Here is a 17,386-nt window from a genome sequence, read left to right as displayed (position 1 = left end):
ATCACGCCTTTGTAGAGGTACAATATCCAGATAAGCACCTAGAGGTTTCCATGTGACTTGGCTGCACCCAAGCTTTCTCTCTAAAGATAAAGGTTTACCATCCTTACTTAAAGGGTGGTGGCAGGAGTTCAGCTCTACACACCATAATCACATTGAGGATCCCAGCTTCTATTCGGTGTCAGCCAAAATGATATTTAGGGGGAAAATTATGTCAAGGCCAAGAAACGGGAAGCCCAATGTAAATTTTTATATCTAGCCAAGAGCACCGCGAGGCATACTCTACCTTCATTCGGACAAATCGGGAGTCCACAAAGGAGAAATGGGTGTAGGCGAAAAAGGAATTTGATTGCGGGAAAGAAATGGAAAGAAAGTTTTTACCGACCCCCAATCTTTTTAAAGATTTTTATAGGGAGTTTTATCAAGATAGTCCATGTGATAAGGGAGGAACGGAGGGCAGTGCTAAATGCAGCCATAACAGAAGATGAGGTGAAAACTGCAATAATGTCTCTAGCGGGGAGAAGTCTCCAGGGCCGGATGGCTACCCTGGCGAAGAGTCTTAGAAGAGACTGAGAAAATGCATATATCAAACTGTTGCTAAAGCCAGGGAAGGATTTATTAAATCCTGGGTCTTGTAGACCGATTTCTTTGGTTGACGTGGATCTGAAACTGTTATTAAAATGCTTGGCTCTGTGCCTCCCTCTCTGTTGCCCGAAGTGGTAGGAAGATCCCAGGTGGGCTTCGTGAAGGGGCTGACTGCGGTAACTAACATAAGCAAGGTACTCCATATCTTAATCCACATCTCGTGTTTCCTTAAATTTCCTCCATATGTGTCGGCATGCGTGAGCCTGGTGTGTGCAAAGCCTGCACTACTTACATCATAAGCCAAATTCCTCCTCTCAACTTGTTCACGTCCTTATATGGTCAACTCTAACGCTATGACATGTGGATGTGGTAGGGGGCTTTTTCCGTCCATTATCTCTGAGATATGTCAAGAATGTACATGCAACATATGGTCCTTTTACACACTTCCCATTCGTATTTTATTTGTATCTCATTGACCATGTTGAAGTACCGTATTTTCCGGGCCATTAGGCGCACCGGAATATAAGGCGCATCAGTGTGATGTGCCTTATATATGGAATTATTCCATATATAAGGCGCATCGGACTATAAGGCGCAGGGTGGCCGGGGCGTGGCGGAGTTCCGGGGCGTGGCGGAGTTCCGGGGCGTGGCAGAGCGGAGACGGAGCGACCGGAGAGGTGAGCGGGGAAGGGGGTCCTTTCAGGGGGGAGGATGGCAGCGGACCATACTTACATGGGTCCCCGCTACCGGAGACAGCAATCTCCTGCGGGAACTGCAGACCGACGCGGCAGAAGTTGTTCGTGCCGCGTGGTCTGCAGTTCCCGCTGGAGATCTGCTGTCTCCGGTAGCGGGGACCTATGTAAGTAGGGTCCGCTGCCCTGCGCCATACATAGGGCGCACCGGACTATAAGGTGCACTTTGGATTTCTAAGGAAATCCTAGGCTTTTATGTGTGCCTTATAGTCCGGAAAATACGGTACTCATGTGGCTTGAGTCAATATTTACACAAAAATTTTAATATTATAAATCATTAATATTTAAAATTCATTATAGTTTATTGAGAAGAAAGGCAAAGTATAAACAAAATGCAACTGCATGTACAGACCAATTTCAAGGCACACATATCAAGGATCACGCAGGATCTGTGTACAACGCAATTTCACAATAATTGTACATGGTTGATAGGTAACAATCTCACATGAAGATACAGTAAGCGGGTTTGAGCTTGGTAGAAAATTGAGAGCTGAGAAAATGTCCAACCTTTCTAACAGAATGAAAAAAACGGGCCTTGCTGTATAACATGACATAAGTTTAAAGTTGTCATGAGGATTTGCTCATGGAAAGAAAGTTCTGGAATAAAGTTCAGTTCTGGAATAATGTTACATAACCTCAGCTAAAAGGCAATGTTCAGTTCTGGAATAATAGGCAATTAAAAAAAAGAAAGTAGAGAGAAAATGAGGGGAAGGAAGGAGAGACTATCCGATGGATAGAAGGAATAACAACATTCCCCACCAAAGTCTCTGAAGAATCAGAATCAAGTGACGTGTGGTCCCTTTGGAAAGGAACCAAGGTTGCCAGATACGGGTAAACTTTTCAGTGGTCAGGTTCATTTCTGCGGTGAGCTCCTCCATTCTACATATAGTTATTAACTCTTGTAGCCACTCTACAAAGGGTTTTGTTATGGACTCGTTTATAAGCCGGGGGGAAGTTTATCAGCACATTTTTTGTGCTGAAAAACTCAGCTTATACACGAGTATATACGGTAATTTAACATTGCTCAGGTGACTATAATGGTCAAATTCAGAGAAATCATTAATATTTAACCAATGTTAGTCGCCTTGATTGTGTGCACAATGTTGGAGAAACAGGACAAAAACTTAAAGCCCGGATCAGATCTCATCCTCACACAAAACAGAAACATCTACCTGTGGCAAAACACTTTTGCGTTCCAGGCTATAATACCCTGGATATGAAGGTTCTAATATTAAAGGGCAATTTCTGGTCACAAAATGAGAGGCGATTTGGGAATACATTAATTTTTATTACCCTCTTCGACACCCTCTACACAGGACATAAGTTTTGAGAATGATACAAATGTTAATTTTTACAAAGTCGGGTTTTATAATGGCAATTTACATATACTCCACAATGTTATAAAGAGTGATCAGCTTAACAGCAATTAATTGCCAAGTCAATATTTGCCTGGAACATGAACTTTTTCCCCCAAAACACATTTAAACTTCATTTCAGGCCTGCCTGAAGGAGCAGCTAAAATCGTTTCAGTGATTGCCTCATTAACACAGCTGTGGGTATTGATGAGGACAGGGCTGGAGATCAGTCTGTCATGATTAAATAAGAATCACACACCACGGGAGCGGGGCAGGGGGAGGTCGGGTTGATCCGGGAGCGAAGCGGACGGGGGGTGTCGGGGCGGGAATGGCGGTCAGGCGGGAAATGCGGGAGCCTTTGCCGGGTGATGGGAGCTGAGGTATGTGGGGAGTGGTAACACAGTGTCGGCCAGCAGCACGGTGCCGGACGGGCAGGATTTCGATGGCAGCCAGCGGGGTGGGGGGGCAGAAGCAGCATGGTGCCGGTAGCAGGGAGCCTGATGCTGGACAGAGGGTGGGTGAAGCCGGGAGCAGGAAGCATGGTGCCGGAGGGGGGTTAACATGAAAGCAGAGGTATGCGGGGCGTCGGGGTGGGAACACAGTGTCGGGTGCCGGATGGAGCTCGTGAGTTCTGCCGGAATGACAGTGCTGCCCCCACCTCGAGCAGGAGGCGTGCCACCTGAGGTGAGAGGCTCAACTCGCCTGATGGCAGGCTTCAGGGCGCCAAGAAGGACCAGCAAGCGTCAGGACCGTCTTCTTAAAGTGTTTCAGCTTTGGGATCAGGCTACCAGCAGTGCAGAGCTTGCTCAGTAATGGGAGCAGGCAGGTGTGAGTGCATCTGCACGCACTGTGAGGCGGAGACTCTTGGAGCAAGGCCTGGTGTCAAGGAGGGCAGCAAAGAAGCCACTTCTCTCCAGAAAAAATATCAGGGACAGACTAATATTCTGCAAAAGGTACAGGGAGTGAAATCCTGAGGACTGGGGTAAAGTCATTTTCTTTGATGAATCCCCTTTCCGATTGTTTGGAACATCTGGAAAGCAGCTTGTTCTGAGAAGACAAGGTGAGCGATAGCACCAGTCTTGTCTCATGCCAATTGTAAAGCATCCTGCAACCATTCATGTGTGGGGTTGCTTCTTAGCCAAGGGGATCGGCTCTCTTACAGTCTTGCCTAAAAACACATCCATGAATAAAGAATGGTACCAGAATGTCCTCCAAGAGGAACTTCTCCCAACCGTCCAAGAGCAGTTTGGTGATCAACAATGCCTTTTCCAGCATGATGGAGCACCTTGCCATAAAGCAAAGGTGATAACTAAATGGCTTAGGTAACAAACGTGGAGATTTTGGATCCATGGCCTGGAAATCCCCAGATCTTAATCCCATTGAGTACTTGTGGTCAATCATCAAGAGACATGTGGACAAACAAAAACCAACAAATTGTGATAAATGGCAAAAATTGATTGTGCAAGAATGTACTGCTATTAGTTAGGATTTGGTCCAGAAGTTGATTGAGAGCATGCCAGGGAGAATTGCAGAGGTCCTGAAGAAGAAGGGTCAACACTGCAAATATAAATATATGGGCAGAGAACATAAACGCACTTCACAGGAGGGGTCAGAGCAGGCTACACCTGCTGAGGAGGCTGAGGGCATTCGGAGTGCGGGGAGCTCTTCTTAAGACCTTCTTCAACTCTGTAGTGGCACCAGCCATCTTCTTTGGCATAAGTTAACCAACCAAAAAAGAACCACAAAAGAAAGAGGGGTCATCACCCAATGTACCCACTCGCTCGGCTCAAAGAGCCACTACTATACACCAAATAAAGAGGGCGGGAGTATAATAATCATATAGACAGAATGTAAAATTTCAAAATTTTATTTAATACAATGACATAAAAAATATATGTAAATGTACGAATTACAAAGACAAATTATCATATGGAGAAACCAGAAAACATATCACATGAGAGTATGACTGGCTACAAAATGGGTGGATATAGAAGCTACCGCAGCGTGTGTGTGCACCTGGTAAGGGACTAATGCCAGAAAGCCCATGAGGACAATACCAGTTATAACATGTCCTCATAGATATACTAATAGTATTGGCAAACACAAGGGATATAAGTATATGATGGTACTACCAGAGGTGAAGATATAAGTGATCACCAAGATCACCAACCAGGATTAAATACAAAGGTTAGCGGACTGAGGATAAGGCAGTGGAAAAAGTCGCATAATAAGAGAATCTCTCCCACAATTAAGTGCATTAGTCAAACCCATGTGTACCTTGTGTCATCTTGCCAGGAAAAGCACAGACACGCCGCGGTCCAAGAACCTCGACGTACGTTTCACCCTGCGGCTTCGTCAGGAGCCTGCGGCTTCTTTGGCATAGTCTGTTGGGGAAGCAGCATCTCAGCTAGGGAGAGGAGCAGACTGGACAAACTGATTAGGAAAGCCAGTTCTGTCCTGGGGGGTCCTCTTGACACAGTGCAGGTGGTAGCTGAGAGGAGGACACTGTGTAAGTTGAAGTCTATTCTGGAGAATAGCTCCCATCCCTTGCATGAGACTGTGGTGGCATTGGGGAGCACATTCAGTGACCGACTGCTTCACCCAAAGTGTGAGAGGGAGCGTTATCGTAAGTCATTCCTCCCCGCTGCCATCAGGCTGTTCAACAAACAAGGCCCAAACAGAAGTAACCTGCGCCCCCCACCTAACCAGTCCCTGCAAGTCCCATCCACAGACTAAACATCAAACTGCCGATCATTGCTTGTCTCTTTTTTGTCTTTTTATCCCCCTTTTCTTTTTGTTCATTTATCCCTAATATTCTCTGTACCCTCTCTGCTGCTGTAACGGTGTGAATTTCCCCACTGTGGGACTAATAAAGGATTATCTTATCTTATTTTATTGACATGCTGCATTAACTCATTCTAAATGTTAATAAAAACTTCTGTTACTCATAATATGATTGCACTTGTATTTCTGTATGTGATAAAATATTTGTTTCTCATTCTCAACTTATGGCCATGACTGTATCTATCAAAGGGATTCATGACCCACTACAACCCCTAACGGATGTTATCTTGTGACGGTGATTCATTAGAGACTCCACAGTTTTTAACTTGGACAATAAATCATCACACTGCCCAAGTCATCTAATTAACCCCTTAGCGCTCCCCGGCAGGTATATCCGCCACTGAGTGCAGTGACTTAGCGTTCAGCGGCGGATATATCCGCCGCTGAGTTGATGCCGGCTCAGCTCTGGATCGGAGCCGATCCGGCATCGGGAGACGTGGGGTGCTGTGTGTAACTAATAGCCGACACCCCAGTGAAACAACCGTGGTCAGAGTGTGGTCGGATCGTGGGTGTTTAACCTGTTAAATCCTGCGGTCAACACGACCCTTTGGGGGGATCTTTTCCCCACAATATCCGACCCCCCACCCCGCACGTGTTTTTTTGGGGGCACCGATCGTTGCTATGGCCGATGTATAATTTCATTCAAAACAGCATTTATCCGCAAAATAGTAAACGCTGAACATATGGAAAAATCAATATTCGATTTGTAAGCTGCGTGACATGAAAATAAATTATCCAGACATTTCAAAAATTCTGAAAATGTAAAGTAGACATATGGGAAATGTTATTCAGCAACTTATAGTAAATGTATCTTCCTGAAAAAACAAATGAAAATATTTACTTGCCTGTCCCGTCACAATCCCCAAGGCGCGTTGTCCGACGAGAAGCTGCTGCGATTCACGAAGATTGTGCGTCCAATTTCCTGCGTGTGTCGCTTTCCCAGAGTTCACCTTAATATCGTCCGACAACCTGCCCCCCGATTTTTATCGCGCGAAAACCGGCGCCATCACATGCAACGAAAAGCCCTTAGTAAATTACCCTTGCACCGGCATACATGTACTAAACATGATCTTGCGCATGTTGCAAATTGATGTATGTGTATTTGCATGTTCCACATTGACTCTGCAAAACTCGACTGATCTGGACAGCGGTTGGTACTGTTATTTGATTTCTAAAATGAAAAATAAAAAAGACTAGGGGTTACAAACTAGGAAAAATTTTCTGAAAAAAAATTCCAAATGCAGTGAAAAATTTGTGGGCTTGGATTTTTCGGGTTTTACTGTGCGCCCCAAATGACATGTCTACTTCATTCTTTGGGTCAGTGCGATCATCGGAATACCAAATTTATATAGGTTTTATGTTTTTATATGTTTACAAAAGTTAAAACTTAGAAAAATTTTTCATTTTGCCATCTTCTGCCACTCTTAACTTTTTTCATACTTCCGTGTACAGAGCTGTGAGTGGTGTCATTTTCTGTGACTTTTGATGACTTTTTCAATGCTACCATTTTAAGGACTAGACAGCCTTTCGATAACCATTTGTTGAATTTTTAATATTTTTTCAAACAGGCAAATGTGTGGCATTTCGACTTTGGGCACTATTGTCATAACCATTATCATATTTTGATTGGGCATTTTGGAAGATGACAATACCTATCATGTTTATGATCTTTACTGTTACTCATCACGAACTTGGAATTTAAATTGCCTGTAAGGGGGTTCTCTGCCCCACGATCCCGCCATGCCGTCTTCGGAGGGCGCCGATCGTTCCCATGGCAAACCTGAAGTCAAATCAGGACCTCAGGGCTATCCGCAGGCAGCGCCTGTAAGATGCCGTCTGCCGTCACATCAGTATTACATGGTATTATCATGGACAAGAAGAAGATTAAATAAATTAGGAAATTAATAAAAAATACCCATAAGCCTTATAACATAGACATGTAATGCGCAAAAAAGTTTAAAATCATAACACAAACCCCACATATATAGTATCAGAATGATACCACTGTTGGAAAGTACATGTCCCGCAAAAAAACAAGCCATCAACCAGCTCCGTAACCAAAAAAGTAAAAATGTTATGACATCTGGAAGACGGTGATGCACAAATCATCGATTTTTCCCCCCCCCCCCCCCCTTTGGGTTTTATTTAGCAAAAGAAACCAAAGAAAAATATTCAAGTATGGTATCCCTGTAATCGTATTAACCTGTAGAATAAAGATAACATGATTATTAGGTTATACCGTGAACACCAAAAAAGTTTAAAAAATCCAGTACAGAATTGATGCTTTACTACTCCTGCCCTCAAAAGAAAAGTTTATAAATCTTCAACAATAGGGGATACCAACTGTAATATGTGGGTTTTTCCTTCTACCTGCTCTAAGAATTGTTCCATGGAAATGCAGAATCCAAACTTGGAGAAAGGCTTATTTAATTAAGAAGGTATAATAGATGACAAAATACAGAAAAGGTTGTAATACAAAATAAAAAGCCTCCTCAATGTCCTATTCTGGGATTTACAGATACACACAGTATCTGACTACAAACTCGGACTACATGACTAACAGACACAAGACTATATAGTTAGTCCATCATTAGTAAGTTAGCACTATACTACTCCTTGACCATACATATATAGCTCAACTGTTATCACAATCACACCCACAGATGCTCATGACTCCACCCCTACTCGGATATCTTCCAGCCTTCTTGATGACTTGTCGCCACTCAGCTTCCGGTAATAGGATATTGGCCTCCTTGCTGTCGTCATTTACTCCTTCCTCAGGATGGCGCTCTCGTACTTGGAATTGGTATCTTTCTCAGGCCTTTGTCCCAAATGGCTTGGTTGACTTATTTATTGCCCACCTGAAACAACAGGACTGCCCATGGGAAAGTGTCCATGTAACCCCTTTCAACAACAGATGTTTGTTTATTGCCGTCCTGAGTCAATAGAATTAGGCCTGCAACAACACAGCTTTCCTGAGAACTAGGATATTGATGCCTTTGATCTATGCCCCAAGTTAATGGATAAACCCTTCCTGTGGAGATTCCACAGGATATTCCTTGAGAAAGGGTACCTAGGTAGTCCATGATCTATTAACAAGTCTTTTATGGCACCGCTCAAAGGCTTCAGGCAATGTCCTATCTGCTGGCAAGCTATGTCAGTGTCCATATTATATGAATCTCAGTATCGACTTTAATATTCAAATATAACATACGCCCCTTTTTGTCTGAATGACACATATCATATTTATTAAAGTCCATGTATGTTGTCCTCTTCAACCTGGCGGTCACCTATAAGTGTTGGGTGTCACCATTCACCTGCATTCATTCATCAACACTACAATACGTAACATTCCTATAGGGCATTGAGGAAGCAATTAACATTACAAATATACAAATTACAATTACAAATATCTGAATGAATATTATCACTTTATAGATGATTTTAAAGAACACAAAAACATACATAATCTAGTCAAACCAAACCATAATCATCTAAAACAGTAACTAAAACAACTTTATATATTCATTTATCAGATTTCAACTTTCTTTCAGATATCAAATAATCTTTCCAGTTATGTACGTCCCGGTTATAATCATCATACATTTACAGCATAGGAGTCATTACCTTTCTTCAACATCAGGCAATCTTAAAGGGGTTGTCCGAGTAAAAAAAAAAAATAAAATATATGTGGCCGGGAGGTGGGTGACTAAAACAATAAAGATGTACTTACCTCCGGTGCCCTCCGGTATCCAGCGCTGCTGTCGCTCCGGTCCGGGCGCCATGTAAACAAACATGGCCGCCGGAGCAGCGCTGGACTCAGCTTCCGGCCGGCCGTGGCCGGGTACGCCTATCCGTCCCTATACACAGCATTGTGTATGGGGGCCGGAAGGTTGTCGGGTCCGGCCGGAACTGAGTCCAGCGCTGGATACCGGAGGGCACCGGAGGTAAGTACATTATTGTTTTAGTCACCCCCCTCCCGGCCACATATGTTTTAGTCACCCCCCTCCCGGCCACATATATTTTTTTTTTTTTTTAAACTCGGACAACCCCTTTAACATTTGATTGAACTTCTAATTGCATGGACAGTACACAAATTATATTATACAAGCAATGTGTCAAACAATATACGACTGACAGCACTTATCACTAATAATTATGGGATGACACAAATAATTCACTATGCCATTGACAACACTGTAGTGCCCAAAATATACTCCCACCACTAACGGTTAGCGTTCTCCCCTAATAAGTGGGTAACTTGCCTAAGCCTTTTTTAATCATAGTGTATGAGGATAGTGGTATCTTTTCTTTTCATTGTAACCTTTTCTTTAGAAATTATTCATCCCTGCCAATATTTTCAAAAACTCACCTCAAAATGTTACATGAAATATGCTGCAATACTAACGTCTGTATTGATGTGACCCTATATTAAAGGAAACCTACCACTTAAAAGTGGTAGGTTTAGACACATATACATGGCACCAGCTCAGGGTGAGAAAAATAGAGGGTATTTAAATGATTCAGAGTATATCCTGAACTTGTTGGGTAGTCAGCTTACAAATTCCACAATCATTACATTAATGTCTTCAGCAAAGCACATCAATCTCAAAGTATGCTATTATGGAAATGATGACAATTATATTTATGATTTAGGCAACATTAGCACTGACACACATATAATAAAATTAAAGGAATAAAAAATTAAACTGAAAAGAGTTTTCATAATAATAAAAGAACTAACTAACAATGGCAATTCAAACTGTTCCTAATTAAAAGAATTTGAAATTTTATGTTATGTATTTTTAATTCTTTTAATTAGGAACAGTTTGAATTGCCATTGTTAGTTAGTTCTTTTATGAAGTTTAACTGAATGCTGGTTTCATTTTCAATATGTTGTTACTTTGTTGGTATGATGGAGCATGCATTGAAAAATAATAATAATTATAATAATGAAACCAAATTACCAGTGAGACAAGTACACCAAAAAACTTCAGAAATATGCAAATAATCACAGATCAGACTGTGTCCTGTTAACAGCCCTTCACAAATGGGTGTGATAGTACACAAATAAAAAAATGCAACCTTGATATTTGCCTCACAATGGAAACAAGTCCTTTTTTCAGATGGTAATATATTGTACCCAGCTAAACAGTTCAGGTGTTTAGAGAAAATTGAATTTAGACCACCTGACTGTATATTACTTCTTAAACAATGTAAACATTTAGTAAGGTCCTTTACCATCACCTAGTAAATGCCTTTAAGAGAAAATAAAGTAAGTTATGAGATCTTGATCTTCCTTTTTTTTCATTCATCCCTGAAAGATAAAACTAACAAAAGATTAATGACAACAGATAACCTCCTCTGGGAGGCTTACATGAAGCTACTCTTCCTCTCCCCTCCTCTTACAGCCTTTTATAAAGTGACCCGTGTTTGCACATTTAAATAACTTCTCTTGAATTTTAATATACTGACTGGTCTGCTGACTCCAGTCCTCCAAACTATTTACAAATGTTTGATAGGAACTTGCATTCCTTAAAGAAACCTTTGTTGGACAATCCACAAAAGTGTATTTGTCAGTCATGAAATTTGCAAAATTGCTTTTTCCTTGAGACATGTCAAGACACTTGTAGATAGCAGTATACAAAGTTAAATAACTACTGCAAACATTTATCAGATCATCCCCCCTTTTTAACTTTGTATTGTCTGGATTATTACTACCTCTATGCATCTCCTTAACTCTGTCATTGTCGTTTACCAAGTTCATTTCTGCAGGTATCCCTGTATGAGTTTCCCTAGGGGGTTGTAGTTTACTACCAAATTGAGACTGGAGCCATTTCCTCATTAGAGCATGCTCATTTCTGTTATTCAGACTGTATTGTGGAACAACAGACTCCAGTTTATTGGAAGGACTAATGGATGATACCTGGCATTGATTTGTTTTATCTGGTATAGACAGAGTTTCCGATTGTAACAAATTCAAAATAGCTGTCCTTTGCCTATTCCCTTCTAATACAGGAGTACGTAGGGAGGACCTTTGCTTAGGAGGTGCTTCTGGCTCTTCTGCATTACAGATTGGCTGCTTCAGCCCCCATTTATGGTCTCTGCTCTCCTGGTCATCAGACCTGTAGGCCTCATTACCACAACAATGGCTCTCTCTGTTATTCTCTTTTGCTGCCAAACTCAAATTTGGTCATTAAACTGATATGAGGTATCATCGTCTGCACTTGTCACATAACAGGCAGAGGTACATTTCTTAAAAAACTTTCTCATAGCTTCCATGTTTCTTCTAAAATATCATTAAACGACAATTACAACAACAAATTTCCAACAGTAACAAACAAAAACACAGACCAGTGAATGATATTCACTTAACCAGGGATTAGGATTTTTTCAATCCTCCCTACGTCACACTCTAAAGGCAACAATCAGGTAGAGTATTGTAAACTATAACGTTATTGACCGTAATTCATACAAGTGATCCACAAACAAGATTCACGATCCAGGCCACAATTGATTCCCTATTGAACAATAACACAAGACTCAGGGTTTATTCCCAATCTCACTATGTTCTCAGAAATGTCGGGTTTTATCCTTTAGATCCTATGAGCACTTCAATCACCAGGGTAATAACCCTAACTTGCCGGCAAACAATTCAACAAATAACAGGCCTTAACTGACTGACACTAGCAGACTAACACTTAACAAATAAACACAGTGCACTTAACAAAAACACAATACAAAAAACACAATACATGTATCAATCCCAAATAGAAACATTCATACTCACCAATTAAGAGCGTCCTCTCACTGATGTAGTATCCCTCAGAACGTCTGGTCAGCGTCTCAGGTGTCTCCGGTATTCACGAACCAGCGTGGTACTTGTTCACCGATGCTTCTCCTTGTTCTGGGCCTTAAAGATTGTTGGTTTGGATCCTGGATCTTTCCTTGGATTTCAGGAACTCGGTAACAGTAGATTGGAACTTCTTGGGTTCTTTGCAGAATGTTGTTTGGAGAAAGGCTTATTTAATTAAGAAGGTATAATAGATGACAAAATACAGAAAAGGTTGTAATACAAAATAAAAAGCCTCCTCAATGTCCTATTCTGGGATTTACAGATACACACAGTATCTGACTACAAACTCGGACTACATGACTAACAGACACAAGACTATATAGTTAGTCCATCATTAGTAAGTTAGCACTATACTACTCCTTGACCATACATATATAGCTCAACTGTTATCACAATCACACCCACAGATGCTCATGACTCCACCCCTACTCGGATATCTTCCAGCCTTCATGATGACTTGTCGCAACTCAGCTTCCGGTAATAGGATATTGGCCCCCTTGGTGTCGTCATTTACTCCTTTCTCAGGATGGCGCTCTCGTACTTGGAATTGGTATCTTTCCCTCAGGCCTTTGTCCCAAATGGCTTGGTTGACTTATTTATTGCCCACCTGAAACAATAGGGCTGCCCATGGGAAAGTGTCCATGTATCCCCTTTTCACAACAGATGTTTGTTTATTACCCTCCTGAGTCAATAGAATTAGGCCTGCAACAACACAGCTTTCCTGAGAACCAGGATATTGATGCCTTTGATCTATGCCCCAAGTTAATGGATAAACCCTTCCTGTGGAGATTCCACAGGATATTCCTTGAGAAAGGGTACCTAGGTAGTCCATGATCCATTAACAAGCCTTTTATGGCACCACTCCAAGGCTTCAGGCAATGTCCATCTGCTGGACAATGTCCATATTATATGAATCTCAGTATCGACTGTAATATTCAAATGTAACACCAACCCCAAAATGGTAACACTGGAAAAAACATCTCAGCCCGCAGAAAAAATGCTGACACATGACCCCACTAACAAAAAGCTAAAATTTTATAGCCTACAAAAGGGGCCACAGAGGAAACTAAAATATTGGTAGCTGCAGGGCACTCTTTCCCTCTGTACAGAGGAGAAATTGCATAACAAGCTGTAAGATGGTTTTTCTCTTTATCTTTTGATTTAATTACTATGAAGATCACAAGGGGGTTATAATCTACCTAAAAGCAGTTTCTGATAGTTTAAGGGTGCAGATTTGAAAATGGATTGATATAGGGGGTTTTTAATGTTAAATATTTAAAATTTAGGTTCCCCTAAATCACTTCCTCATCCAATCCCTTCCTTGGTTGAACTTGATGAACTCTTTTTTCAACCGTATAAACTATGATACTATGAAATGAGGTATGTTTTTCAGCAGTTTGTACTTGAAATTAAACAATAATATGTTGTACTTCTTCTTCTTCTTTTAGACTTTTTTGACAGCAAAAGCCTTTTGTTTTCACATTCTGGGTCTATTTTGAAGGCAGAAATAATAGAAAAACCTGTTGAAAGGTAAGTTTCATCATCTTATGATGCCCACATTGTATTACCTGTTTATTATTTCCACTACCATTGTTTTTTGAGTAAGCAGGCACCATCTTCTGCTACCAGAGCGGAGTTGGAGAAGAACAGAGCTGAGCGCAGTAAATAGAAGGAGAATGAGGAGAAAAAGAGTGAGGAGAAAGAGGATAGGGGGGCTGGAGAAGGAGGGCAGTCATGAGAGGGCACTGTATAGAGCTTTGTCCCAGGACTAAAAAAAGAATGAATGTGGCAGGAACAGGAACTTTGTAAAGCCATTACGAATATGGAGGTTAAAATGGCTGACAATCCCACCACGGACACACTGAGGCAATTTGTACTTCGGGAACTTGAGCTGAAACATGGAAAAATTTCTAACTTTCTCTAGGCAACATTTTTACAAGAGAAGCAATACGTTTTACACAATATTGGCAAGGCTGCTCCGGTAGAGGCGGGTTCACCAGTCTCCACATACAATTAGGGACCAGGAGCTCACTGATCTTAGTCAGCTCCATAGAGATTAATGGAGCAGAGCAGTCATGCGCGGCCGTATGCTCCATTACTCTAATGGAGCGGCGAGGGGTCCGACGGAGGTACGTGGGACCCCATCGGACACCTAATGATCTGTGGGGGTTTCATCACTGAGACTCCCACTGATCAGCAAGTTAGGCCCTATCCTGTAGGTAGGACCTAACTTCTGTTCGTGGGAAAACCCCTTTAATGCTTTCATTTCTGCATTAGAAGTGGAAGGGGTGGTGACGGACTTACCAAATAGAAATTCACCACGGCCCGATGCTCTAACATAGTAACTATCAAACGTTCCTGCAGACACCATTACCACACATAGTAAAATTGTTTAATACTTTTCTGAAACACTAATCACCCCCTCATACCTTCACCCATTCCTATAATACCCTAATCTCAGAATGCATAAATTATAGACCAAAAACAGATTGAACTGGTGGATTCGATGTTGGGTTTATGCTATGCCTACAGGTTGGGGACGACACCAGGAAGACGATTGACCTTATAACTAACAAACCAAAATGAACAAGCAGGCTTTCGTCATTCATTTAGGCACTGGGAGGGCCTTCGTGGCAGAACTGGTCTTTTGTGTTCCATGTCTTACAGCATGTGGGTATACATGGGCCATTTCTGCGAGAGTCAAGTGGTCTCTATGAGCACCCAAAAGCAACTATTAAGCTTCCCCGTACCTCTTCTCTCCCAATTCAGATAAAATTGGTACCACAAGGATGTCCCTTGCCCCCCCTACCTCTTCCTCCCTTGCATCGAACCCCTTGCAGCCATTTTTTCGAAAAAACACAGTTATACAAATAATCTGCTTAAGAGACAAGGAGTTTAAACTCTTGGTGTTTGCTGACCACGTGCTTCATACCCCGACACAACCATTGATACCCCTTCTTATTTACAAAATAGATTAATACAATTTGGTATGTTGTCAGGCTATAAAGTCAATGCGTCCGAAACAGAGGCGTTACCCTTTAATATTCTGGAGGACATGGTAGCGTTCTTGAAAAGGACTTTGCTTTGAAAGTGGAGGCCATTTAGTATTTGGGAGTGAACCTTATATGAGCACAACTTCCCAAAGGTGTTCCTTGAGATTTGATTGTTATTGAATAAGTGAAATATCCTCTCTTTTCTTTGGAGAATCACATCAGTGAAGATGACGATTTAACCCAAGTTGATGTATCTGTTTGAAACTTTGCCTGTTCCTGCCCTATGCGAGTGTTAACCCCTTAACGCTGAAGCCACTTTTCACCTTCCTGACACGGCCCATTTTTTCAAATCTGCCCTGTGTCACTATAAGTGGTTATAACTTTGGAACGCTTTAACATATCCAGTTGATTTTGAAATTGTTTTTTCGTGACACATTGTACTTCATGTTGGTTGAGAAATTTAATCAATATGTTTAGTATTTATTAATGAAATAAATGGAAATTTGGCAAAAATTTTGAAAAAAACTATGTTTTCCAAATTCAAAATTTTCTACTTTTTGGAAAGTTGGTCATATCACTAAAATAACTTGATAACTAACATTTTCCATATGTCTGCTTTAACTTGGCATCATTTTTCAAACATCTCTTCCTTTATTTTGGATGTTAGGAGGCTTATAACTTTAGGTGCAATTTTTCAGATTTTCACAAAAATCATCAAAACCTACTTTTGGAGGGTCAATTTAGTTAGAAGTGACTTTATAAGGCCCACATGACAGGAAACCCCCACAAATGACACCATTTTAGAAACTACACCCCTCAAAATATTCAAAACAACCTTTGTGAATTTTGTTAACCCTATGAACGTTTCATGAGGGTGAAAGATAAATGAAAGTGAAATTACAGAAATGTAATTTTATCTGACTATAGATTCATTGAACACTAAAATTTGCACCTTCACAATGGGTTAAAAAGGAAAATGCATTTTACCATGTTTAGGGCAATTCCTCCTGAGTATGCCAATACCCATTTTGTCACTGTACCCTGCTGTACGGGCACATGGGGGCACTTGGAATGGAAAGAGCGTTGTTTTGTTTTTGGAGGGCAAATATGGATGAAAAGTTTTCATGTGACAGGATGCATTTGGAGAGCCATAATGGTACCAAAACAGAGGAAAGCCCCAACAAGAGACACCATTTTGGAAAGTACACCCCTTGGAGAGTTTAGCAAGGTGTAATTTGTGTATTTGCCCCAACAGGTGTTTGATTCAATTAGGCCCCAAAAAGGAAAAAGGTGAAAATTTTCTCAAAAAAGTCACTTTTACCCTAAATTTTTGTAAGCCACAAGGGATAAAAGATGAAACAACCCCCATAAATGTGTAGAACTATTTCTCCTAAGCACAGAACTGCACCACTTTTGCATATAAAGTGTTGTATGGGTACACAGTAGGGCTCAGAAGGGAAAGAGGGGCTTTGGCCTTTTAGAAGCCAGATTTGACAATCATCCTTTACATGTGTCAGGATGCATTTGGAGAGCCCTAGTGGTACCAAAACAGAGGGGAACCCCAACAAGTATCACCATTTTGGAAAGTGCACCCTTTGGAGAATTTAGCAAGGTGTAATATGTGTATTTTCCCCTACAGGTGTTTGCTTCAAATAGGTCCCTAAAAGGAAAAAGGTGAACATTTTCCCAAAAAAGTCACTTTACGGCAAATTTTTGTATCCCATAAGGCATTAAAGATGAAACAACCCCAAAAAATGTGTACTAGCATTTCTCCCAAGTATAAAATTGCCCCACAAATGCAAATAAAATGTTGTATGGGTACGCAGTGAAGCTCAGAAGGGAAAGAGGGGCGTTGGCCTTTTAGAAGCCAAATTTGACAAACATCCTTTACATGTGTCAGGATGCATTTAGAGAGCCGTAGTGGTACCAAAACAGAGGGGAACCCCAACAAGTTTCACCATTTTGGAAAGCACACCCTTTAGAGAATTTAGCAAGGTGTAATAT

General features: G+C 41.3%; 1 protein-coding gene across 10 annotated transcripts in view; it reads left to right on the top strand.

The window, feature by feature from the left end:
- The window catches only part of ZNF830 (zinc finger protein 830), a 1,461,156-nt gene that overhangs the window by 1,301,652 nt on the left and 142,118 nt on the right, over positions 1 to 17,386 (top strand). For all 10 annotated transcript variants that reach the window (XR_011855817.1, XR_011855818.1, XR_011855820.1 and 7 more), the window contains exon 6: positions 13,838 to 13,919. Coding sequence is in view for 6 of the 10 variants with exons in the window: in XM_072152932.1 (XP_072009033.1) it covers positions 13,838 to 13,919 (82 nt within the window). In the remaining 4 variants the exon portion in view is untranslated. The remainder of the gene's footprint in view (positions 1 to 13,837; positions 13,920 to 17,386) is intronic.

Source organism: Engystomops pustulosus, chromosome 5 (genome assembly GCF_040894005.1).
Source record: "Engystomops pustulosus chromosome 5, aEngPut4.maternal, whole genome shotgun sequence".
Classification (NCBI taxonomy): domain Eukaryota; kingdom Metazoa; phylum Chordata; class Amphibia; order Anura; family Leptodactylidae; genus Engystomops; species Engystomops pustulosus.
Note: the sequence above shows the minus strand (reverse complement) of the source record. Positions and strands in the feature narration are given on the sequence as shown.